At 37.5% G+C, this 27,808-nt stretch overlaps 1 protein-coding gene across 1 annotated transcript; it reads right to left on the reverse strand.

The window, feature by feature from the left end:
- Positions 1-26,332, reverse strand: LOC136277203 (chondroitin sulfate ABC exolyase-like). The gene is made up of 25 exons (XM_066158894.1): positions 26,246-26,332; positions 25,903-26,084; positions 25,435-25,501; positions 24,476-24,561; positions 24,154-24,236; positions 23,320-23,576; positions 22,224-22,316; positions 21,601-21,876; positions 18,565-18,569; positions 18,275-18,345; positions 16,502-16,656; positions 15,795-15,944; positions 14,366-14,602; positions 13,432-13,660; positions 12,490-12,680; positions 11,445-11,607; positions 10,434-10,662; positions 9,179-9,426; positions 7,756-8,425; positions 6,543-6,774; positions 4,059-4,209; positions 3,467-3,663; positions 2,723-2,896; positions 1,159-1,320; positions 1-225 (listed from the first exon to the last, which is right to left on the reverse strand). Exons 1-25 carry the CDS (start codon positions 26,330-26,332, stop codon positions 37-39), a joined length of 4,584 nt encoding a protein of 1,527 aa, XP_066014991.1. The 3' UTR covers positions 1-36.
- Positions 26,333-27,808: the final 1,476 nt, after the last annotated feature.

Below are 27,808 nucleotides of genomic sequence, written 5' to 3' on the forward strand. Positions count from 1 at the left end.
TCTAAAGAGAAAAAAATGCATATGCCGTCAAGGCAACTATCGAGTAAGTTTGACTTCTGTAGTGAACCCCTTGGACATCTGTTTAAACACGATGGCATGCCCTGTAGTTGCACCGCTTGAATTTGGTCTCACCATCACGTGATTTGTTTTATCGGTGTCTGGGACAACCTCTCCGTTTACTCTCACATCTCCAGTTGCTATATTCACCGCATTGATCACTCTCACCTGAGATAAATCATTATTGGAGGTTAAAATCTAGAGCTGTTCGTTTGGAGAGCTTTTCCAATGAGTGTTGTTGAACCAAAACCAAAGCAATTACAACGGACAATCGGAAGAAAGAAAAATGTTCAGGAGTGCCAATCAGAACTCAAAGTAAAAAACAAGCAAACCGCTAAAAAGCGCGGGAACACGCGGCGACCGAATCTTTTTGCATCTAATTAGTTAAGAGAGTGGTGCGAGTTTTCTGGACCAATCACAAATCAAAGTAAAGTAAACCCAAAGCAATTCCAGGTTACTTTCAACACTCAATTGAAAATTGCTCTAAGAGACGAGTGTAATTATGAATTGTGTTGCTACTATTTTATTGAACTGTGAAGGTCCCGAAAACTCACTCCTCCTTCTAAATCACTCAGATCAAAAGGAAAATCAATCTCGACTTGGTCGCACTTAGGTTCGTTTGTTTCAGTTTCTTTTGATTTTTCACAGGTTTCGAGTGACAAGCACATTCTTTCAAATCGGTCGTTATAATAACTTTAATGATGTTTTTAGGGAAATGAACTGAAAAACGCTTTCTTCGTACAAAACAAGATTACCTCATTCGTTTAAGCCACAGTATCATAATCAAATGTGTAAATTCTTGATTTTTTCTGCGTAACATGTTGGTTTAAGATATTCATTAATGAGCACATGTAAACTTTTTCAAAGACCACTAATTGCACGAGCCCGTAGGGCTCGTGCAATTTTGTTAGTCTTTGACAAAATTTATTCCTCCCTATTTAGTCCAAATTGCACTTGAAATCATGTGACTATCTATAGAAATCATTTAACAATTGTGTCATTTGTAAATAATCAAACTACTAACAGCCAATCAGACTGCAAGAACCAACAGTATTCTAAAAAAAGAAGTAAAAAAAGAAGGAATATCAGTTTACAGATTACCTCTATGTCAACTGGTGTGCTAACAGAATAAAACCTTTCCTGCCCATTGACCTGACTGCCCCATTTCAAAGTCCTGGAGATGTTGAAATTTAGATTTGGATAAGAGACTGCAATGTACAAGTTTTGGGTATCCACTTCTTCCACCATCACAATGCAAGGATCCTGTGAGATAAAATATCAGAAGAACCGCAAATCAATCGATATTTATTTACACAAAAACCATATCACGTCCAGAAATGACCAAAAAGAAATTTTACTTTACATAAACTTAAAACAGATATATTTAATAACTATGCCGCCGAGACTGAAGAAAAATGGGACAAAAATATGATTTAAACCAATTTATTCCAGAAACGATTCAAATGTTTTCTGCCGCAAATCCGGTGCGAGTTCCTCTGAAGAATAGCGAAGGATATTTCGAGCTTGAGTAGCCAATCAGAGCGCGCCTTCAATGCTATCCATAGTTTTAGATTATACTACATACATATTACTCAAGTTTCAATAACGTGGCACTCTGCCATGTATATGAAGTAAATATGACTTTTCTTTTTTTTTCCATCAAAAAGGTTACGATCGATGCATATATATTTACATCAAAGGAACAAAGAAACAAAGCCTTTAGAAATTTGGACAGCAGCTCTTAGGCTTTCTGTCCCTATCTAATTAAACTTTCTTCCTTCTTTTGTGACGTTGAATTATACTAGAAGGATGAGACAGTGTTGAAACGGAGAATTATGTGCCTTTTGGTAAAAAAAAAAACGCTTCTAGACACAATTTTTTCCATGCTGTAAAGCTTCAAAAGGGATTTGGAAACCCTATGGTAAAAGAACCTTTATGAAAATCCGGAAATAAATGATAAATATTAATAATAGTAATAATAAATAAAAATGATTAATAATAAATAAAAGTAATATATATAAGAAATGAACAATAATAATTAATACGTGTATAAACATATTCCGCTGCGACCAACAACGCCTTTTAAAATAAAAATTCAAAACTTCTAAAAACAGTTTTACAAACAATTAGTTTATAAAAGTTATAGTATATTAAGATTAAGATGAGGACTAAATAACTAGCTCTAAGAAAAAAACACCAAAAAAATGCCTCTCTAAAAAGAAAAGTTGAAACTTAGCATTATATTTCTACGCATAATTTTTTCCAAAGTATAGAGCTTCAACAGGAATTTGAAAATCCCATGGTAAAAATACCTTACTGAACAGCAGGAAACCAATGATAAATAATAAGAAAAAATAATAGTTCTATACACAAAGTAAACTGCAACTTACAATGCCTTTGAAAATTCAAAACTTGTAAAAACAGTTTGACAAACAATGCATAACAATTATTGCATATTAAAATTTTAATCAGGACCAACCAACTGGCCATAAGAAAAAAACATGAACAAAATGCCTTTTTTAAAAGAAACGTTTTAAGTCTTTATTTTCTTTTAGCAAAAGGAGACGCTCTACATATTCGCGAATTTCGTCCTCTCTGTTAGTCTCGTTAAACCAACTCTGTTTTTACTCCTAGCTAAGCTAGACCACACCATGAAAAGTTTTACCTTTGTGACGTGCCCTACTGGACCCGAGGTATTGACAGATTTGTCAAAAAAAACGTATCCATACTGTGTCTCACCCGGCCTCGGGCAATTATTGATCTTCACCACGTGAGCCTTATTGTCTCTCTGAAGTACTTGATACCAGTAGCTGCCACTAGCTTGATTTTCGGCCAAAGTCTTTCAAATTATGAACAGGAATGTTAGTGCGAGATCAAAAAGAAAAAAAAATCGTAATATTGCTGAAGGCTATTTGAGCCCTATTAAAATAAAAAAAGGTTGGAATGTGACTTTCCATGCGAGACTGGGCCATTTGGTACAAAAAACATTGTACATAAGAATGCTTAACGTATGTGCTTATCTATCCCACAATTTCCTATTTCGCCAGATTTTCGGTAAAAATCTATTGGCTTAGAAGCGAAGAAGGAATGCTTCTTGAAAAGCGACCACTGAGATACAACTGTTTCGTTTCCAGTTCACTTGTCAACAAATACTTGCTAATAAAAGCAACTTAACTTCCAAGATCCTGTACGAAATTCACAATACTGACTGCCATACATTTTATGGTTATGAATAAGGTGTCATGGCAAAATAGCGGTCTACAGTATAGCTGATGACCTTGGTATTCTTATCACCTGTTTGCAGACTATCTATTGAAATCGCAAGATGTACACATGCAACACTTCTGAGAGCTAATTTTTTAAATGCGCATGCTTGAAGGAATCGTTTAATGAACTCTAAAATTCCTACCCGGACTTCTCCTGAGGGTCTGTTAACCAATATGGTGTATTCATAACCCTTGTCCGTTGGGTTCACTCCATGGTTGAGCCATGCGGTCGCATACCGAGCCGATGTAGCCTTTGAACCTCTTTGGTTTCTGGAATTTTGCAGGCCAATTTTCACATTAAGTCCCTGGTTATGCGCGTCGGGAATGTAGTAAGTGTTTCCTTAAATTTTTAAAATGAAAGAACAATGAAACTTCTATTATTTTTAGTAAAATAATAGTGTCCTAAACACAAGCATATTAACCACAAGGAGAGGTCACGTTAGACCTCACAGCAAGATTTAGATATATATAATTCCAATCCTAAACTCATATTCATTACAGAAAAGCAAAATAGCGGTTATGACGTCACCGTCACCGACAGTAGACACTGAACGATCACAACCCAAAAGAGCTACTTGAGTCTTGCAGTCTATAGTATTACATATTCTAATTATTCGTTCACTCACATTGTTTTAATATCATGCATAGTGGCCTCTAGATCGGGGAAAGTTTGGAAAAAATAAAGAAATACAGTAGCTCAATGCCTAAATCGAATCGTGCATATCATGTATTTACCATTGACATCCATAAGTGTAGCTGCATGGTTTCCTGTGCCAAAGAAGGACGGCGCCTTCGTCAAGTCGGTGTTGAGTGAGTGACTTGTTTCGTTTATAAGAATTGATGATGGGTTGCTTGCGTTGAGAAGCTTCGTCTGGAACAACGTGGTCTGCAACAAATTTCAAACGTGCATTGCTCAGTTTCCTCACGAGAAAGATTGAGAAAATATTGTCGCGTAAAGAAAGGACATAACATGATTGATGCGACTCAAAGGTTCACCATTTCAGGACACAGACCCTATTTCTACCTATCCTGGGGCCCGTTTCTCGAAGGTTCCAATAACTAAATGCGCCCAAAGCCCTACTTCAATATCAAAATTTAAAGAATACAGAAGCAGGTTCTGACATCCTAACGAGTCTATTTTGTTCCTTTATCTGATAGTTTTATTGTATAATTTTCAAAAGTTTTGAAACTCCCATCTTGAATGACAACAGCTTTAAGGGCTCGTTAAGTGACTGGGACCTTCGAGAAACAGGCCTCTAGTTTCTGAGGCATGAAGTGACTAGGAATAATTTTGGCATCCATTCAACAATAACTAGCTGTTTACAGGGCCGCGCATTAACTAGTAAAGGCGATAAAACGAAATCAAGGAAAGACAAGTATAATTTAAGAGGCCACAGTATACTTACGTTACCAAAGGTTAATCGCACAAAACATGGTTTAAATTGCGGCTAAGAAATGGAACTCACTTCCGGATAGCATACAGTAACCAGCAACTTTTCAAGCATATAAAACGAGAAGTATTGAGTTTTCTTTATATATATATATATATATTTTTGTTTGCAAAAAAATTATTTTCAGTTGAAAATACCAAATTACTTTGTTACACTCTCCCCCTTCATTCACTCTATCTATCTATCTATCTACCTATCTACCTATCTACCTATATATCTATCTATCTATCTATCTACCTATCTACCTATCTACCTATATATCTATCTATCTATCTATCTACCTATCTACCTATCTACCTATATATCTATCTATCTATCTACCTATCTACCTATCTACCTATATATCTATCTATCTATCTATCTACCTATCTACCTATCTACCTATATATCTATCTATCTATCTATCTACCTATCTATCTATCTATCTATCTACCTATCTAGCTATCTACCTATCTAGCTATCTATCTATCTACCTATCTATCTACCTATCTACCTATCTACCTATCTACCTATCTACCTATCTACCTATCTATCTATCTATCTATCTATCTATCTATCTACCTATCTACCTATCTACCTATCTATCTATCTATCTATCCACCTATCTAGCTATCTATCTATCTAGCTATCTATCTACCTATCTACCTATCTATCTATCTATCTACCTATCTACCTATCTACCTATCTATCTATCTACCTATCTATCTACCTATCTACCTATCTATCTATCTATCTACCTATCTACCTATCTAGCTATCTATCTATCTACCTATCTATCTACCTATCTACCTATCTATCTATCTATCTACCTATCTACCTATCTACCTATCTACCTATCTATCTATCTATCTATCTACCTATCTACCTATCTATCTATCTATCTACCTATCTACCTATCTATCTATCTATCTACCTATCTACCTATCTATCTATCTATCTACCTATCTATCTATCTACCTATCTATCTACCTATCTACCTATCTATCTATCTATCTACCTATCTACCTATCTAGCTATCTATCTATCTACCTATCTATCTACCTATCTACCTATCTATCTATCTATCTACCTATCTACCTATCTAGCTATCTATCTATCTACCTATCTATCTACCTATCTACCTATCTATCTATCTATCTACCTATCTACCTATCTACCTATCTACCTATCTACCTATCTATCTATCTATCTATCTACCTATCTACCTATCTACCTATCTACCTATCTACCTATCTACCTATCTACCTATCTACCTATCTACCTATCTACCTATCTACCTATCTACCTATCTACCTATCTACCTATCTACCTATCTACCTATCTACCTATCTATCTATCTATCTATCTATCTATCTATCTATCTACCTACCTATCTCTCTATCTGTCTATCTATCTATTCCAGTGCATTTTAGGTAATCCCTAAAATCCATTCACAGTTTACAGGCACGCATTTATACCCTTGTTTAAAGAGAGGCAATAAAAAATTTTAGTATCTGGCTAAAAGACTCAACAAAATGACCTTCCCAGGACTCAAACCCAGACTTATCGAACAGAGGTCCACCGTGCAAACCCCTTCGTCACCATACTTCCTCCACGTTGATTGTATTAGATAAATTGCAAGTTACCACAAGTAACAGTTCTTACTGTATCTGTCCCCGCCTTTCGATGAAATTAAGTTTTTGGTTGCAGAAATAATTCTAACAAATTTGAAGGAGAGCGGTCTCTAACAGGCTTGATGCTTAATTGAAAGGAAAAAAATTAAATGTACCTGAGTTTTATTGGGCGAGCTCATGGTTGTTGTGATTCCAGATCCAAGACAAATCACGGCAAAATCTGCGAAAAACACGCTCTTCTTAAATCCAAATGTGATGTCAAGTTGAAAGGAACCAGCTGGAAACTTATAGCTTGGCTGTGAGAAATCCATTCCAAAGCCCCCTGTAGCATAATCACCGCCACCAATCAAAGTCAATCCGCCCGCAAGTTCCCTGGGTTGAAAATATCTGTGGAGCTACTTCAAATGTCAGATGATATAATTGGTTCATTTGTGCTAAATCTTTGATTGTTTATGTACCATATGAGCCTACAATACCACGATAATGATAAACATGCATTTTTTGGAGGAAGTCAGAATTTAAAACTAAGGTAAAAACACTTAACATGTTTCCTGTCCAGCCCACTGGATACTTTGAGAGGGGGGGGGGGGAGGGGGGATATTTCCAATGGACAATAAAAAGCACACAATTTTATATCGACCTAAGCCTTATGATAATATTAGAGAATTGGTTCACGCTTTAACTATGCGTATATCGAGTTACGGTTGCACTTGGGAAGTTTTGAGAAGACTGAAGGAGCAAGGAGCTAGAGTTGCTAGCGGCGCTCTCCAAATTTCCCACGTGCATCCATAATTCGATACGCGCACTCTGAGTATGGACCAATTCTTTTTATTTCTGGAAACCTAAGTTCAGTGAGTGTGGACCTTGCTATTTTGCACTCGGGCCATGTTTGTATCTTTTTCTATTAAAACGCACTTCTTTCCTTTTGGCAGGGTGAATTGGGGGGGGGGGGGGGGGGGGGGAACAACTCCACAACTCCCTGTCATTTTTAGCTCCTTAGTTATTCCAGGATGCAGTTACCCTCTTACTGTCATACCAATAATGAATTATTATTTTCTATTCAATACATTGTTAAAACTTAATATAGAGTATATGACATTTGTTCTTGTTCTTGTTCTTGTTAAAAAGCGCCTTAAACGAAACTTCTACTAATAGAATAGTTCCCCAAAAGTTACGAATTTGGAAAACCGGTAGCAGGGAGATCTTTCGGTCCACGGGATCGAAGAGGGCAATCACGAACGGGGAATATGAGCCTATATTGCCCGCTAGGCTAACCAATCAGAACACGCGATTCCATTTGATCTGCCTGCTCGAGAAGCCAGCCAAACGATAAAAACGGATTTGAGCGAACGGAATTTAATTACTTACCTACGCTGCTGGCTAACCATCTGTTCAAGATCCATTTTTATTGTTGTTGTGCCCGGATGTCGTGTCCAGTCCCAACCATTATCGATATCTAAAGTTTTAAGTGACGCCTCGCTGTTTGCAACAAGAAGAGCTCCATGACTCTGATAAAGACCATAAACATTTTGATTGCTTGAAGCCTCGAAGTCCCAGACATACTTGTTAAAGCCTTTCATTGTTACCGCCCAATTTTCTCTTCGTGCAATCACTAGCGAAGCATAATTTTTCGTCCAGAATCCCTGGGGCGAGCTTTCGGCCGCTATACTCATCGAGGCAGCTTTAGAGCTTATTTCCTCCATGATGTTGATCGAACCAATAGTGTTTAGGTAATAGATACTTGTGAATATCGTCCCATCTTTCAAGTAATCGCTAACATCCTCATTGCCTGCATCATTAAGTCGTAAAAACATTTTGATCTTATCACTGTCGAGAGCAGCAATTTCACCCAGACTTCCATCAGCGTTCAAACTGGCAGCAGTTGCACCGGCGTAAGCATAGGCAGGAAAATTCTTGGCCAAAATTGCACGGTAAAATCCTGGAAATCGACCACATACACTGTTCGGAGTTGAGTATTTAACGGCAACAATCCTCATTGTCTCTAGACCTTTCTTAATATGCTTGCTTGTGTCCTCACCTTTGAACCAAAAACACGAAACACAACTCAAACTCTAATTACAAAATACAATTACTCCCTTTCTAAAATCCACGTATACCCCAAATATTAAATATACAACAGAGCTAGTTTATTACTGCGTCAGACAATTTTACACGGCCAAAAGATGAGAGTGCTCAGGAATCCTACGAGAAGATGCCTCTCTCCAACTGTTGCCTCACATTTCCCTTGCGAAACAAAATGATTACAGAGGCGTCTCCTCTTGCAGGCTAGAACAGAAAACAAAAGGAGCCTCTAAAAAGAGTTATCGAGTTTATGGACGAAGAAGAAACCTAGATAAAAGAGAGCTTTATAGTAGTTCAAACCATGATCTTTGTGTAGTCGTTCCGCTACCTTGGAAACCACACTTCAGAGAAGTCATCCGCTGACACATTTCCTTCCTGGCCTTTACCCCTCTATAATGTTGTTCAAAGCCATAGCGCTAAGTATCTAGCTAACATATTTGTAAACGACAATGCTACTGACAGGAGTCCTTTCCAGGACTATCCACAATCGGACAATCAGACTTCTCGAGCATATCTCAAACCAACGGTTTCTTAATCCATTTGGATCAATGTTAGTATCAGAGAAACTGCACACCTACTCCTCACCTAACCCAATAACGGTCAACTAAAACAAATTAGGGGTAATGTTGGGTTTGCAGAGGGGTTGGTACGCAGTGGCTCTTTTTTTTTGTCCCCACTTTACTTTCCCTTGTAACAAGCTCATTCTTACTCAATTTAAATGGTGTTCCACTAAGTAGGAACTCGATGAGTGCGCCACAATGGATAGCATGCGGAGTGTAAGCAGAGGCATAATAGCTGTTGTGATGGAATCCAATGTAATCAGGCTTTAAAACTCCCGCGAAACCTTCATTAGGAGACAGTGCGTTGGCGTACCATGAGACAAGTTCTTCCGTGTCACGAATTTTATCAAGCTTTTTGGCATCTGTTGTAGTTGGCATCATTAGAACAGTAAACAACCTGCAAAAGAAAGAGCCAGCGCACATAAGGCTGAGGATTGAACGTCTTTATTTTTTTAACAGTTGACTTCACGATAAATGAGTTTGCTCGTGCAAGGTATTTCATAAATTTCTATCGAGAGGGAACGCAATGGTCTAAAGGGAAATGATTTGACAATAATAACAAAAACAATAAACATAAGAAGGGAAAAAGAAGGCAAAAAAGGGAATGGTTGAGGAGGGAGAGATTAAAATGTTTTTTTTAAATACAAGTTTCGTAATGGTAGAAGATGGAAGAATGTCTCAGGATGAAGTTAATTCAAAATAATTGCAGATTACGAACTTAAAAAACATAGACTGAATGTTTTAAGATGTTAAGGCGTAGCCCACGAGAAACATCGCCTTAAGTATCTCTGAAACGCGATGCTGAGTTTAACACTAGAGCGCATTTCGACTGGATGTCATAAAACTGACACCAAAGTAATCACAGTGGCCAATCAGGACACAAGGAGCAGCAAGGACTTGAACTAAAATCGAAGCTAACTTCTTGAAGCGCGGAAAGGCGCAATTGAGCAGCTCCCTACTGGCCCTTGCGTTCGTCTTGCATCTGTTTGGTTTAGTGGTAGCACGAGTTTTCTCGACCAATCACAGTGTCGTGAAGCAGAAAAAAAAAAGAAATCCCGGATTACCTTCGACAATTAACAAAGACACAACACAATGACCCCGTCAGAATTCGAAACCAGGACCTCCCTTTTTGAAGTAAGAGCACAAACTACTAGGCCACTGTTGGCTCTGACGAAGGGCAAACGCTCGAAACGTCAGCTCTTAGAAACTCTTTACAGTGGTCAATTTACATTGCCAACTCGGTTGATGAAACCAAATTAACTTGGAATACCCCACTGACGCAGCAACACAGTCTTCTTTGGAAACTTACCCAATTTTCACACAGTTTTGTATAAGTAAACAAAAGTAACGCATACCTAGAAAAAACATATGTCACATAAGGAACTGACATGAAAAACATCTTGCCTGAATACTGCAATGGTTCTCATACGATCAGCAGTTGTACCAGCATATTCAAACGGGTCTTGATAAACTTCTCCAAACTCGTTGTACCACTTCATAGTAGCCACATAATCATCGATTTTACCAGCGGCGGTGATTTCCTTCCTCAGGAGGAAGACTGCATTCATAAAACCTGCACCGGAATTGTTCATCTCATGATCCAAAGTACCAATACCACTACCATCGTTCCAACCTGACAAATGCAAGAGCTGAGTTATATCCCATTCTCACCAAAGCTTTAAACATGTTTTAAAGCTATTTTGGTAAACACGGTATAAAATTTGTAGATGGAAATAAGAGAGATGATACGTTTTGAGCTCGGTAAAGAAACATAGAAAGATGTTTTTCGCCTTGTGACGAGCGTGGGACAAAGAAAAAATTCCGAGTCCCCATGAGGAATCGAACCTCACACCTTCGGATTCTGCGCTCCGATGCTCTACCACTGAGCCACAGAGACTCCACGGTGAGCGAGGTCTACTACGAAATTCATATGACACGCGTCGGAGGACGGAATTCAAAGGTTTGAGGTTCGGTTCCTCATGGGGACTCAGAGTTCTTTCTTTGTCCCACGCTCGTGACAAGACGAAAAACGTCGTTCTCTATTTCTTTAACGAGCTCAGAACTTACCAGTTCTTAATTTCATGAGCTCCAGGAATGGAATTATATGAATTATCGCATCAATGTCAGTATCTGAGCAACTGGGCACCTACCCCTCCCCTAACCTACATTAACCCTGACTTACTATGGGTTCATCGTTGGATCAGGGGAGGGCTTTTGTACGTCGTTGCTCAGATACTGACTTTAATCTCTATAGTCTTTAGTACTAAGGGGGGTAATCTTCAATGAAGTAAGGGGATCAAGGGGATTTGCAATATTCCTAGTCGCTTCACGCTACGAAGACTGCGATAAGCTCTGGCGCCTTGTGAGCACCAATGACTCGAGTTCCATACTTTACCCAATTGTTCATAGACTCACCTTGATCTTCAATATATTCCAAAAGGAGAAGTAATCGTTCCTTCCGCTTCATATTCAGAGTGCCTATGGCCACCTTCACTTCAGCCAACGTGTAAGATGTTTGGTTAGTACCCAGGGCGGTGGTGAATATGGCTTGAATGTTCTGATTACCTCCCGCTATTTTCTATGGTTGAAAAAAAGAAAGAAAATTCAGTAAAACCATCCTGCATTCTCTGAAAAGTACTTATAATAAATGTTTCCTCCGTCATCTTAGCGGCAGGTAAAATTCAGAAAAAAGAATGGGGCCTATTTTAAATAAAGTTTGCTAAAGGCAACTTCACATTTTTAGAGCTAAGATAAACAGCAAAAAAAGAAAATGTTATAATTTAATAAGGAGAAAAAAGTAAAAAGTTCACTTTCGCGAGCAGATGATTCAGAAGAAAAGGTCTACAAGAACGTCACGGTCGCTGGTCTTGCCTTTTACAAAACAATTTTGGCCACGGGGTGGGGGAGGGGGTAATTCGAACGAACCAATCTCCAAAAGCCAGGGAGGTTGCTTAGGGGGATTGCCTCGGGGGGGGGGGGGTTGCCTTGGGGGGGTTGTTAAAGCCTAAAATTGATTGAAGCATGCAAACCCAAAATACAATTGAGATTTTTCCTAGCATTCAAAAATTCTTCCAGCCTCTCGTGTTTGGACACGGCTGGGAGAACACTGAGAAAGAACTCTACTTTGCTTTTTTAACTTGTATCTAGAAAAAGTGTGTATCTTAAACTTTGACAACCATGTTTACAAACCCTCATCTGAACACACCTATCAAGGTTAAGGGTGAACCTTAATCCATTTTACCCCCGAGAGTAACTAACATCGAACTTCTCCTTAGAGTATCACTACTGAATAAAATATCAAGATCATGAGAATAAAGAAAATGATTAGCTCCTAAAATAAGCTCTTAATTAATGTACAAATTCTCTTGCCAGTATCGTGGAAAACGAACAGAGAACACTATAGAGAATTTAACGATACTGATACTGGACTATAAAGGGTTAAAGAGCTGATCAACTATACCTTTATGGCTGCATTTTTCTGGTCCATGGCTCCATTCAAGTTGGACAGTTGATCGGCCGCCAATGCATTGACGTCAACATCACGTGATCTCACATGATAATCCAGTGCCAATGGAAGAAGCACTTTCTCCACCACCTCCCCAAATTTTTTACCACCAGTAACTTTAGACTTGTCGGCATAAAGAGGCATTCCTGGAGAGTAACAATGCAAATACAATTTTGGAGGTTTTATTTTTGGATAGAGCAACAACAAAAAAGCTGTTCTCAATCATTTTGCTGACACATCAAATTATCAACAACCAACTTACTGACATCATTGGGCAACTCACCAACACCATTAGGCAACTCGTTGTTGTCATTATTAAACTTGCCAATACTTTTAGTCAACTCCCCAACCCCCAAGTTTGCCCCCTGGTGAACTCACCAACAACTTAGTTCAACACCAGTACTTCAGTGAGTTGACAAGAGACAACCCTCAACAAGTTTTTCTAAGGTAGGCTACAAGTTCACCACTGGTTTGGTAAATTGGTTGTCCACAGTTTGACATGTCCACAAAGTGACCGGTTTGAAGACCATACTGATCTAATCGATGAGTGACTTGCTTTGTCTCAAACATTCTTGTAGCAAAGCATTGGTACATGGTTAGCAATATCTCCTTTGTAAAGAAAGAAGAGTCACTTGGTGACTGAATTTTCTTGATACTAAAATTTTATGCATAGATATAAGTGCAGCTGTTAAGTTGAAAAGGAAATCATGGCCATAGAGAACCATTTCCGTCACTCTGCAAATTCTGCATTGGTCACCTATGGGAGTTAGAGGGTTAAAACTTCACTAAAGTGGTTAAATTATTATTTTCAATCCTTAAACCTGCCACCAAACAAAAATTCAGAATTTTCAGAATTTTGCTAAAAAGTCATGGGTTAGTTATTAACATGGTGTTTACCTGTAATAACACCTTCTGAGCTTTTCACAATATTTAGTTGTTCATACTGAGTGTAAGCACTATCCACTTGCATCTGTAAAGACATCCATCTCCTCTGAGCATTTGTTGGAAACTGGAGTGAGCTCTGAGACTGATTAACAAACCAATTCTCTAGTCGCTTTTCAATCAGGGTCATATTGTCCAGTTTTTCTTGACTGGGTGTGGTAACAGAAATGGTTGGTGGTGATACCTAAAAGAAATATGCATAGAGTATTTTACATGGATGTGAATTTTTTTTCTTTGAGTGAGAGATATCTGATCATCAATAGAAGATAAATTGTATCCAAAAGCAGACAATAATGTGATATTCTGTTTATCAGTAAATATCAGCATCATAACTATTTAAATCACTGACAGCTTTAAAACATTGTATTTTTGAGAGCACCTAATGCAGAGATCACCAAAACTTGCCCCAGCCATCATTAACTGATTCAATTAAAAAATCTTCCAGCTCCCCAAACTTTACTCCAAGACCAAAGCACAGAGTGATTTACAGTTCCTGCATGAATGAACCCTTTTAGTTTGCATAAATGAATTTTGTGTAACAACATCAATATCAAGCACATCACATCTTTCAAGACAATAAACAGATCTATGCTTTTTTCTATTACTAGTGGAGCGGGGGAGAGGGATGGCACAGTAGTGAGGGGGCTCGCCTCTCACCACTGTGGTGTCAAATGTGCGTTATGTTCTTTGTTGGTCCTCATATTTGCTCCATGGGTTTTTCTCCTAGTCCTCTGCTTTTCCTCCATCCACAAAAACCAACATTCTAAATTCCAATTCCACTTGGAAACAGTGGACAAGAAGAGTCACCTTATAGAATGTGCACTGCTAAATCCCATTTCATTTTTATTTCATTAGATATATATTTTAAGACAAACATGTTCAAACATACCTGACTCCAGCGATAGGTTTGCTGCCAGAAGTTGTTGTTAGAGTAAAGGTTTGGATCCAATGGTGGTACCACTTTGTCACGGCTTTGCCTCCTGACTTCACTTGCAAAGCGCAAGACATCAAAATACAAAGGATGTATAGTAGCTTGAGTTGTAGGAGCAGTTATTTTCATAACATTTATATCTTTTTTTTTAGTCACAATAGCTTCTTGATAGGATACCCACACAGCACGCCACCCCTTCAAATGGAAAGAATAAAGTGATTATTGTACAGCTGGTTTCAATTTCAACATAAGCCTTATAACTCCCAGAAGAGATTAACATGTAACTTCTTCCCATAACATCCTTACATTATCTAGTAAACAGGTAGTGACAATACTCAAACTCATCAGGTACAAGGTATTACCTTGGTCGCACACCAAATTCTCATAACAAATTTACAAAGAAATGCCAAGCAGCTATTGGGGAGAATTAACAATCAGATCTTGGGAGTTAAAGGCTTACGTGCCGGCTCTCATGTTTTGCCTTACAACCCTTTTCCAGGCACAGCTGCCTATTATATTATCAACAGCAGCTTTTGGAAAAAGTTATTGAACTTCTGTTATGCCCATGATTTTACTCAAATTACTTTCAATTGCTGCTTTGCTCCATTGCTTTCTTTGTTTCACTTCCTACTTCTTTTCTACCCCCAAAAGTTTGGATAAGTAGTCATTCTATACACAAGCATTCTGGTGTCGTGTTGACAGATGTTTAGATGTGGGCTGTGGTTTGGTTGACTCAGTAACCTCCTTGATTCTAAGGAGATTGCTGTCTTTCTCTGTCCTTATCTTTGAAATAACCATCCCCCAAAGCTATCAGTAAAGTGTATTACTATAGCATTTTGCCATAATACTTGTTAACACCATCAACAAGTAATCCATAGATACCCCTTAATAAACAACTCTATGGACTGTACACTATGATACCAACCAAGTTTTTTCAGCTCAGATTTATAGCCCGCAATAGGCTGAAAAAACCAAGGTTCTGTAACTTACAGAGCAGTCCAAGAAAATGAGGTCAATAAGTTATTTACTATATCTCTGAGTTCAAATAGAGGGGAAACATTTCAAGTCAAACAAACTCTTAAATTTAGCAGGTCAGAGAGAAATATGGCCAACTAAATTAACTAATCACAGCTCACATAAGAGCTAAGTGATACAATAATACATGATCATACTTCAAATATGAGAAAAATTCAATGTTTTACATTACTGTCATAAAACATTTCCAATGCCGTAGTTGTAAATGCCGCATTGATAGAAGATACCTCTGCTACACTTCAAAGTATGCTTGCACACATCATCAAGGTGTACAAAGGCAATCTTCTGCACAATTGCAAAATTGAATTGGATCACAGGAATTTAACAGGTGTTTTGCAACGTTACCCCTTACCTTAAAATTCAGCTTAATATTGAACTGTGATACAGTAACAGTGGTGGATGCAGTATTTTGGAAAGAGACAGCCAAGCTCTCTCCTGCGCGTGGATTATTGTTGTAAAGCCACAGCTGAATCCCTCCCCTTCGAAGCTCTCTTCCTGAAATCTGAAATGTATGTTGCAGTTAATTTATGATCTCAGTTATTTTTAATTAACACATCACAGAGACACTTTTACACAAACCTAGCATACATTTGAAGCTTTAAAATTGGTTCTGTTTACTTACTATGCACCAATATTTTCAGTGTATCTTTCACTAGATAACAAATTGCATTTTCATCACTAGTTGATTTGGGGGGTGGGATGGGGGTTGCTAAGATTGACAAAATAAGTTTGTAAAACATGTTAAATTATTTTCCTTAGTTGAAGATTTAAGGCTAAATTTTAAATATATGTTTAGTATATGTAAATAAATAAATAAATCTGGAAAGTTAAAAGAAAGGGCAATAATGCTTTATACCCAAAGTGACCAGTATCTAATTTCTCCATGTTGCAACACTCCTGAATCATTCGTTAAGATCATGAGAGTAAAGGAAATGATTGCAAGCCTAAGAGGCTCCTGATTTTTAATCAAATTCTCCTTGTCACTACCTTGAAAAATGTAAAGAGGAGAGTATGGAGAAAATACATACTGATGTTAGGGTGCAAAGGGTTAAAACTTACTGCTGGGGAGAAGGTATGTGTCATTGTATCTCCACTGGCCCAAGTCCACTTCATTGAATGTGATCCATCTTTATACCGTACAGACGATAGCGCAAGTGCCGATGTTGCTGGGACACTGAAGGCATCAATATCAGAGGCGGCCTCAAATGAATACTCTTGATTGGAAAAGATGAGTCAAAATTCGTTAACACAATAATTATTCTTTCGAAGAGCAGAGAGCAGTCCCGAGATTTTTACATCTCATCGTTTAGGAAGATCAATTGAAATTCTTCAATCGGGTATTTTTTCTTCTTTAAAATACCATGAAAATGTCTTCATGATAAATCTTGTCAGTGTCATTTTCGTTAAATATAACTGGTTTCGGACTTTCGTCGGTTTCAAGGCTGGCTTCGTTGTTATTATTTTTGTCTGGCTTTGTAACTAAGTCTCCTAGACATCTCGTGACAATAACATAAGTCATGGCTCTTTGAAGATTGCGCGGGAAAAGTCAAAAATAGGTAAGCAAATAAACATCGCACCATTCTTGCAAATCGGTTTTTCAAGTGAAATGTAAACTTTGGTCATTAGTAAATATTTAACTCTCTAAATTGCTTATCAATAAAAATTTACGGAATTATGTAAACAAGTACGATGGTCTTTTGCTCATGAGGGAGCACGGTGGCCTATAATTTGTATTGCATAATCTACGGGTACAAATTATCCCCTTTAAATGAAAAGAATTAAATAAAAAGAAATATCAGAAAGAAAAGAGGGATATAGCTAAAAGCGTGCATGAAGCCCGTACTCAAGGATACAAACTATGACCTTGAAAGCACAACTCGAGGAACGTTTTGCGTCGATGTCGTTTGAGATTGCGTGATTTTCCCATTAATCATAACCATCACAATTTCCTCAAATGTGATTGGTGCATCAGCTGATTTATATTTGACTAATCACCCTGTACAACTGTAATCGGACAGTTGGCTGTAATCGAACAATTGCAATCGGATAGTTGAAGCAGCCAATCTTAATAAGTCCACTCAGCTAAATCCACGAATCACAGAATGGATCACAATAACCATTGCAACAACCACTTACCCTGAAGAGAAAACTGGGAAATTTCCAAATTTTTTGCTTTAGACATCGTCCTTACTGGAGATATTTGCCCTAAATGTATCTTTTTGGGGGGGAAATTGTTATGGTTGTGATTAATTGGCAACAGGACTTCGTGTCATCCAATTCAGTCACTCGTGATTGACAAATCGGACTCCCGCTTCGCGGTCGTCCGATTTTGTAAATCCCTCGTATGACTACAGACCGAATTGGACTCCACCCGGTCCTATTACCATTATGAATTATACATCAAAAAATTTTTTCCAAGTACGCGCGTGATTATTACTAGCACAGGCAAAAATGAAGATTGGCCCATTATATCTCTTAAGAACACACCGTGATCTATCTTATATACCATAGTTCCCGAACAGAGTTTGATATATGCTCTTAGTTCTTAAAAAATGTTTAAAAGACGTTTTTTCCCCCTTAATCTATAACCAAGCTCTCCATAACACATTAATGCCTATTTACGACATGGGAAATTTGACCGCTTTAATTAAATAGAGAAGATTCCTGAAAGCGAAACCGAGAGGAAATCAATGATTTAGGGATCTTCAAAACTTACTCGATTAGTTGCAAACGATGGATACTTGAATAATAATTCACGACAAGCGAAGTGGCTCGAGCTAAGTTAAAATACACTTATGGATGAACTAAGTCGATTGACTTTTAAACTGTTACCTGCGGCTCCCTCGATGGGTTTTAAGAGAGGAAGGACAAAGATCGCAGAGAGGGCAAGACGTAACATTCTCCTGTACGAAAATAGTAAACATAAATATAGAATAAAACAAATATATATATCGTAATTTTTTTTTAAAAGTAAATTGGACCATTTAACGTTGCAATGATGATGATGCGTTTAAGTTTCGCGAGAAAAACTGAACAAAGGATTAGTTAAAAAATTGACACAAGGAAACAAATTACACTTAAGCCCGCTACATATCTCAGCCTTCCATAAGACCAAATCTAACCAGTCCTATGAGTATAAAAACGCTTAAACAAGAATGAGGCAAATGTTTTTTTCTGGGTTACATTTGCAGTTCTCAGATATGAAGCTCGAGTTTTCTCCGAACTTGATATAATAACCATGAATATCACTGGCATAGCACTTCACCTAATGTTCTATTTTGTATACAGTTGTAATTTGAACACTTTCCTTACCTGAAATAAACCTACCTTTTGTTCCTGACAGTCCCTCTGTGATGTTTGATCCTCAGTGAAAACTTAATTTTCATAAAACACTCATGCTTTACACCCTTATTTATAGCAAAATTATTTCACGGTCATAGTTCCACCCTCTAGCTGGTCGGATGAATACTGACACAATAGTTTTTTGCTTTTCGAGAAAAAAAGCATTTAAATTTAATGAGACAGCCCATGCTCTAAGAATCAAAGCGAGAATAAACGTTGACTAATTTATGATATGGATGCCAGGTACCACAGCTCACTGCTCCAGATGAAGCCTTTTTCCGCTTGACTATGTTTTAATCCCTCAGGGGTTTCATATGAACATTTTTTTCATAAGCATCTGCCGATGGTACAGTTGGTGGCTGTGCCCCAAGGCGAGACCCGAACACTTCAGCCTGAGCAAGTTAAACCCAGACGGCGGTGAGAGGTCTTAAAAAATCCCTGATCTCTGATCCCTTCCTCCACGCACAATTTCCAGCCAATCAGATTTTTCCCCTTTGTTACCGAAGGAATCCATGTACGTTTAATTAGCTCATGTTATAGGAACATCTTTGGGCCCTACTCTTTATTCACATTTCATAATTATTTCAGGAATCTATCGGAGATTCCATCTTTCATACATCGTACTATGGCTTTTTTCTACTCTAAAAAGAGAGCTTTGTCTTGGTTCCGGCTGTCTTTAGCAAGAGGGTAAATGTTTTAAATTTTAGTTGAAGGGAGTGCATTTAGTTTTAATGGGATCATTTAAATTTCATGAGGTCACTCTGAGGATCTGCTCTCAAGCAAGAAGTCGTCAGTAATTTATAGCAAAAATGTTTGTGACTACGCTTTCGGTAACCAATTGTTCCAAATAATTTAGTGTTAACAACTTAGTTGAAAACGTAAATCGGTCACCGTAAAAAGTGAGAAAGCTGACGTTTCGAGCGTTAGCCCTTCGTCAGGCCAACGCTCAAAACGTCAGCTTTTTTTACTATTTACGGTGGCCAATTTACGTTTTGACTCGGTTGTTAACACTAAATTACCTGCTATACTCTCCCACCAACGCAGCACCACAGTTTCTATAGAAACTTACCCCCTTTATTCAATTGTTCCAAAACTCTGTTCAAACAGCTAGAATTGACTTACGTTGATCTAACTTCTAAATAAACATCTGCTCTTAGGTAAAAAGACTTTCTTGAAACTTTTGCTAACATCTGAATTCGAACTTCTGTTGCAAACTCAATTCTTAAATTCTATACTTCTTGAAGTGTTTGAAATGAATAACTGCGCTTTATTATTTTCCTTGTTTACACATAGTCTACCTTAGGTCACTTATACTCCATTTACACCAGCAAAACATGTTCTCCCAAAGGTGATGAAACCCACGCCTATATTGCACCTAACCGCGCGAGTAAAGAAAAGAATGAAATTTGTTGCTGAAACTTTACTTTGGACGATGCAGATTTTCGTCTCAGTAAATATTGAAAAAAAATCGTGGGGTAAATGCTAAAAATAGCGTTATTTGGTTTGAAACCGGAATGGACTGAGCCGGCCGCGAAGCTGGTACTTCATGACCTCGGGCCAAACATTTCCCGTCCAGTTTCTCACTTAGTCAATAAGTAAATATTTTTGCTCAGTTCTAAGATAGACATATAGATATGTAGCCTGTTCGTGAGAGGTTCTTAATGGAAATGAGCGAAAAAGCGGGCAATCGAAAAATGGCGGGACTTAGTCAAAGACAAAATTTAAGGACAAACTCGACCGCTGTTCAGGTAGCACAGGCTCGACAGACGCCGTTGCAGGATCCGTGTTGCCCTCGTTTATTTCTTTGTATATGAAGCCGGGGAGACTTGGAAATTGAATATCAGTGAGTTTAAGGAATTGGCCTCCGTAAAGAGTTTCTGAGCTGATGTTTAGAAACTTCTTTACAGAGAAATTTCGTATCCACAAGCAGCCATGTATTATTTTGTTTATCATATAAACACAACAGCCCTTTACCGACAAGAAAAGTCAACTTCATTAATGAACGAAAGTAAAAGGATCGACAATCTCCGAATAAAAATCGTAAAGTGCGTTGGCGTTGGCAAGATGAAAAAAGCGTTCAAACAATACAAAAACAAACGATGGGCGTAATTTTCGATACACAAAACTCTCAGTTATTGACTATTGACTTGGTCCTTACCGACAGAAGAAATCTTTTAGGTACACGGCCAAAATCGGCCTATGGCAAGTCTTCCAGCAGTCGACTTTCGTTCTCAGCCGCGAGAAATGCCATTACCAAAGCCACTGAATACGTAACTTTCGGTTTTTCTTTCCGTATTTTAGTTTTCTTCCTTTTCTAAGAAAGTTTAAACGTCACTGTCTGTGAACGATACGGATTTTCAATGTTTTAGCGGCCATGATCCGCAAAAATTTCGATAAACGACCTTAGATTGAGAATGGTGAGGGCTTCGCCGTTCATTCATCAACCAGACCGAGTGGCGCGAAAGGCGAGTGACGTGTCAGCAGCTGATTGGCGATATCAAACACACGTGAAAAATAAGATTTTTTTTAACGTGTGCTGTTACAGAGTTTCTCAGGGCTGGAAATCCTTGAATAACACCGTAGTTTATGTGATCAAATAAACATATTTCCTCTCCTCAGCTTTCGAATCGAATGAAGATGGTAAACAGTCAGCCCTCCTGAGTAGAGTTTGCCTCTAAATTCCCCTGAACCCCTCTGGACACATTTAAATCAAGAAAGGGCAAATGTCTATCCTTTTCACGCTCGAGGGTAAATTGGATGGAAGGCTCTACTGAATTCAAATGTGATACTAGGCGCCCCGCTTCATTTCCGGATACCGCAGAGATAACATCATCGACATAACGTTTCCAGAAAAAGGGTTTAACCGGTAAATTGGCTGAGGCCCTTTGTTCTACGTCTTCCATTACCGTGTTGGCAATGACAGCAGAGACGGGCGAACCCATAGCTTTATCAAAACCCTGTTGATAGTAGGTGCCGTTGTATGCAAATTGCGTGGTTTTGAGGCAAAAAGACAGCAGATTAATAATATCCTCCACAGGCAAAGAAGTTCTTCGTCCTTGGGAGGCATCCTCTCCGAGTCTCTCCTCCGCAACCTTAACGGCAAAATCAACTGGGATTTTAGTGAAGAGCGAAACAACGTCGAAAGATACTAAGTCTTTGCAAGCGTTGAGAGTCTTACCTCTTTTGAATTTTTTGGTTTCCATTCTACTATTCAGCTTTACATTTATGTGACAAGCACTCTACAACTCTTTAGCAAATTTAACTTCGCTCGGCATCGTTTTATTCATTCAGAGAGTTTTATTATCAGTCCAGAGGAAGAAAAATGTATATGCCATCAAGGCAACTATCGAGTAAGTTTTACACCTTTGGTGAACCCTTTGGACAGCTGTTTAAACACGATGGTACGCCCTGTAGTTGCGCCGCGTGATTTTGGTCTCACCATCACGTGATTTGTTTTATCGGCGTCTGGGACAACCTCTCCATTTACTCTCACATCTCCAGTTGCTACATTCACCGAACCGCTGACTCTCACCTGAGATAAATTATTCATATTGGAGGTTAAATCTTAGAGCCTTTCGTTTGGAGAGAAAGTCAGTGCCAGACAAAGTTCTACATTTCCATTTGATTAACTCTGTTTTGTTATGTCACAATTTAATTGCCCTAATACTGGATCTTGTTCAGTACCAATAATTTATTTATCCACAGGACGTTAAAAAAAAAAACAAAGAATCGGCGATAAAATTATAAAATTCGCAAAAAAGGCTTTTTTCATCTTTAATTTTCTCTGAAATGATCGTTAAAAAAAAAGTCTTGAAGTTAATTTAACTTTTTTGATTTTGAGTTCCATCCCCACTGGCGGTGATAAAGGTACAATCTTGTTCAAAAAAATTGTGTCTCTGTAAATAATCAAACTACTGACAGCCAATCAACTCAAGTTTCAATAACTTTGCATTCTGCAATGTATATAAAATAGATCTGCCTTTTCTTTTTTTCATCAAAAAGGTTATGAGCGATGCATATATATTTTACATCAAAGGAGCAAAGAAACAAAGCCTTTGGAAATTTCGACAGCAGCTCTTAGGCTTTCTGTCCCTATCTAATTCAATTTTCTTCCTTATTTTGTGACGGTGAATTATACGGGAAGGGTGAAAAAGGGTTGAAACCGAACATTATGCGCCTTTTGCTCAAAAAATGCTTCTAGACATAATTTTTCCCATGCCATAAAGCTTCAAAAGGGATTTGGAAACCCTATAGTAAAAGAACTGTAATGAACAGCCGGAAATTAATGATGAATAATAATAACCATAATAACTAATAAATGAAAATGATTAAAAAACAGATAAAAGTAATAAATAAGTAATAAAAAGTGATAAATAATACTTCTTTAAAAATTTTCAACTGCGACTTACAATGCCTTGGAAAATTTAAATTTAAAACTTCTAAAAACAGTTCTACAATACGTACTCCGGGACATGTCATCACTACCTCGTTTTTGAACTTCTTCAACTGCACGCAAATCACTCACAAACTCAAACACATGGAGACTGTGAAACTATTTCTGGCCTTTCATGTTCTCCAGTGCCGCCATTTTCAGGACACACTACTTTACCACTGCAATTATGACGTAACACCCCGTCTGCATTAAGAGTTAATTGGAAACGACTTTCTGAACACAGACCTCCAGGTCTGTATATTAAGCGGTCGTTGTCATTTGGCGAGCAAGACTGGTTTGATGACGTGAGACAAAGATCCAGACCGTATGACTTAAGAGGAGTTGCGGCAGTTGGACTAACTGTGGAAACAAAACAAATTAGCTTTAAACTAAATAAGTGAGAGTTTTATGAGGTTAGTATTAATCTGTAAACGCAAAGCCAAAGCAATACAAACGATTTCACCCCAAATACCTGTTTGCATTGTTGCCAGAATCATTAACGATAAATTAACATTATCCATTATCTGTTACTGTTTCAATTTCCTCAAATGTTTAAGGAGGACTTTTTAATCAAAATTTCCAAAAGTACCACAGAGTTACTGAATTCTTGTAGTGACTTTTGTTGAAAGTCTCAATTTGGCTCTCAATTTTTCCACTGGTTTGTATGTTTCCCAACCCTATTCTAAGAAACGTTTTTCCTACAACTGGAAACAAAATTAAACATTTTGCCTTTAATAACAATAAAGCCATGTGCATGAGTGTTGTCTTCTGATTAATTGACATCCTGATTATTTTTCAAAACAATTTGCAGCAATGAACGAAGAATTCTGAACCGTTACAAGCAAATAAAGTAAATTTAACTTATGTCAAAGCGCGGTCAAATCTGGCCAGAAATCAAATTAAAAATTTTTTCCCTACAATATGACATGACATTTACCTTCACCAGCTGAGCATCCCAGAAACTCAGTTCTTAGACAAGGCCAGCCATTCCAGTACTGAGGATTGATACGAAGATATCGACTGTTTTTATTTAAAGCGGTTAATGTTTCGATAACCAGTGCGTACGTCATTATAAAATTATTTGAATCTGATGCTGACACTGAGAACAGTTCTTTCACACGCCATACCGATCGAGACGATTACACTGCCCAACTATTTTATCGATTTGTCTCAGCGTTTCAGTAAATCGCGTAACAAGCTGAGCTATTTTTACGAGGCACCTCGGGAATATTTTTCATGAATGAGGGCTTTTTTAATACCTCAGTCCTGAACAAGTGTTTAACACAACGGTTGAATCTGCTAGGCCTCGGATGGACCCTTGATAATGACAATGACCAGGACCTCCCTGAAAAAGATTTAAAAAAAGATACAAAATGTTCAAGGTGAACCGGGTTAACGAGTGTAGCATTTAATAACTTAAACGCGGACAGAAAAAACTTTATATGTCCACGATAGATTTCGTCGGCGATTCTCTTGTGAAAAACAATTTGCTAATAGATAAAAGACAACACAGTGATTATGCACCATACAAAACGCAGCTTAGTAAATATGAGTTGGTCACTTCAATTTCGTGTGGGGCCTCTTCATCCTTAACATTCGCGTTAGGATTTGGGTATAAACCGAAAAATTTTAGAAATGAAAAGGGTAAGATTATATAAAAACTGTGGGGCCATGGGCAATTTGGTTTTATCAACTGAGTTGATAATTTAAATTGGCCAATGTACCTTAGAAACTGATGAACACTTTACGGTGGCCAGTTTACATTATCAACTCACTTGATAAAACCAAATCATCAAACTCTAGAGATTATGCATATATGCATTCACAGATCAACAGTGGAAGGAGGGAGTGGTGGCAGTTAGGGAATGTAAAACTCTAAATCTCAGGCAAGAGCTTTAAACTTTTCAAAAGCCAGTCGTCATGCACCACATTTGGTTGCCAGGTAGCTTGGTTTGCTGGTATTCCTGTGGTAAACTTTTTTAACATGCTAATGCCAATTTAAGTCGAATTGCATATTCATGAAGATAAACAAACTTATAATAAAAACTTTTGAGCCAACAAGGAGTGCATCTGATTGGTTGACACGGTGGCGCTAGTTTTCTAGACCACTCACAGAGCGAAATATAGAAAAAACAATGCAATCTCAGATTACTTTCGACACTTGATTTAACAATGCTCTGAAAAATGCTAAAAAAATCTTAGTTTTTTTAAAAATTACCTCTTGAATAACTTCTGAACTATCACTAGCAAATGTGCGAACGATAAATGATGGAGAAACAAGATCTCTATCAGATGAACAAAGAAAAACAAAACGACTCGTTATCTCTATCACAAAGAATAAGAAGAAAAATAAATGAATCATAACCCAATAATTGGATTTTAGAGACCAGTGTCACTTTTTGTAACGTTTGATTCTGCATCTCTTATCAAGAAAGAGGGAAAAACCTGGTTACTGGTTAGCATTTCTCGCTAATATCCCATTAGTGGTTGATTTTCTCAAAAATTTGAAGTCACGAAGTCGCTTTACCGGGTAAAAGAGATAACCAGAACACTTACAAGACGGAAATGATCAGGTTTTTTTTATCAATGCTTAGGTGAACCTACAACATGCAAACAATTTCCCCTTAAACAGAGAAAATTAGTAGACTTTAGTCAAAAGTCAGTTGTATGATGAAACCAAACATACTTATTTCGTTTTATATCTAGGGTCCAGTCCTTGTCAGCGGTATTCAGTCGATAGGAGGCGTCATCCACGTAACCTCCCTGAAACAAAGTAACATCATCATCCAGGTCTGCCGAGCTGGCATAATTAACAGTTAATCTTGGTTGACGACAGTGATTTATAGGAGCCAAAAGTGGAATTAATTCCTAGAAGAACGTTTTAAATCAAAAATTGTTCCGTTCCGCGTTAAAAATGCATTTAAAAAGAAATCAATATATATATATATATATAAATATATATATATAAATTTAAATTCTGCTTTTCTGCTAGTTGCTTGGCTTCGCCATAAGCACAAAAATTAAAAAACCTTTTCAGATGTTGACAAATCCCTTTTTTCCCGCCTGCCATCAACGCGTTCCGGGAATTTGATGTGATAGTCGCTTTGATAGGCCATGTCTGCAATTCCAAATTTTCTTTGTTAGAGAATTAAAAAAAAAATAAAAAAGGGAAAAGAAAGTCAATAATACAGAATTCATAAACCGCATAACGCTTCGATATCATCATTATATCTCTTTCAAGGAAAAAAATAGGAAACTTAATTGCAAACTGGGAGCTTGCGTATTGCAAAAGCAACCACAATGTGCTGATGATCAACCAGACGCCAATTTTCATCTTCCTCTAGTTAAGGTTAGATATTACATATCACAGAAATAAATATGTTTTGTCAAGTTTTTAACCATGGCCGTCTCTTAGCATAGCCAATTAAAAGCTCGTATTGCTTTTAAAGTCGGTATTTACAAAAAATATAAAAGGCTTTTGCCGTGTCATTGTTCTCATTGTCGACGTTTTCACTGCTGAGTTTGTTTATAGGGTTAACAAGAAAATGATTTTCGCTCGGGTGATATTTGTTTTTAGATAAATCACAACGAAAACATCATGAAAAATTCATGTTTTGCATTCCTTTTTCCGCTAAAAGTGGACAGTTTTTCCTAAATAAAATGTTCTTTTTATTGATAACACCTCGATTAAAATTTCTTACAGCTCCATCACATTAACACTCATCTATCGGCCTCAAAACAAAAACTCCATTACAAGTTTCTTTTTTCACCCACAGCTGATACTGGCAATACGTTACAAATTTGTCAGTTATAAATTAAAGATTGGATTTTTTTCATAATTCTCAGGATCCTCGATGTAACCTTTAATTATTAGCAGTAATCGCTATCAAGTCGTGATTTGATGAAAACCATAGTTTGCGGCTCATCTAAACTTTAATTAAAAATTTAGACAAGATTTTTTAACCATCCATGAACAAATCCCTTCAGTTTCAATGCTGATAGTAGTTTTAATCGTAAAACCGATAAAAACTGGAAAGTTACAAATACACATTGACATCCTTTTTCCTTTAATTGTAAATATGGCCTCAAGGGACATTTAATGAAGGCTTTCGCAGCTGAAATATTACATTTACTTTTAAAACATTACAGGTTAAAAAAAAAGATATTGTTGACATTAAAAGACATCCAAAACATTTATTAAGAAGACAAAATCAACATTTGTTTAAATAATACCAGGTAAATTTAAAAAGTCCCATAAGACATAAGTTATGCCCTACCTGCAAACTTCTTTCTTTCAGAGCCAAACTACACTTTGCTGGTCCAGCCTTGTGTAATAGCTGTATTTCAGCCATATATGACGCCAGAATAAGACACAATGAAAACTAATGTTAGCATGGCGGTCAAAAGATGTGTTTTTGTTGATTTAGCTTTTCGAGTTCAAAGTGTGAAACAAAGACATCTTACAAAGCCGGATGTTATTTTTCCATCGCTGTATACATTTAGCTAACAATCGCAAGTGACATTTTTTGAAAAACACGGGCTTGATTTATTTCTGCGTCGGTGCAATTTTGACAAATACCTAGTAAGAAAAG

This window comes from Pocillopora verrucosa, chromosome 12, assembly GCF_036669915.1.
Source record: "Pocillopora verrucosa isolate sample1 chromosome 12, ASM3666991v2, whole genome shotgun sequence".
NCBI classification, from domain to species: Eukaryota; Metazoa; Cnidaria; class Anthozoa; order Scleractinia; family Pocilloporidae; genus Pocillopora; species Pocillopora verrucosa.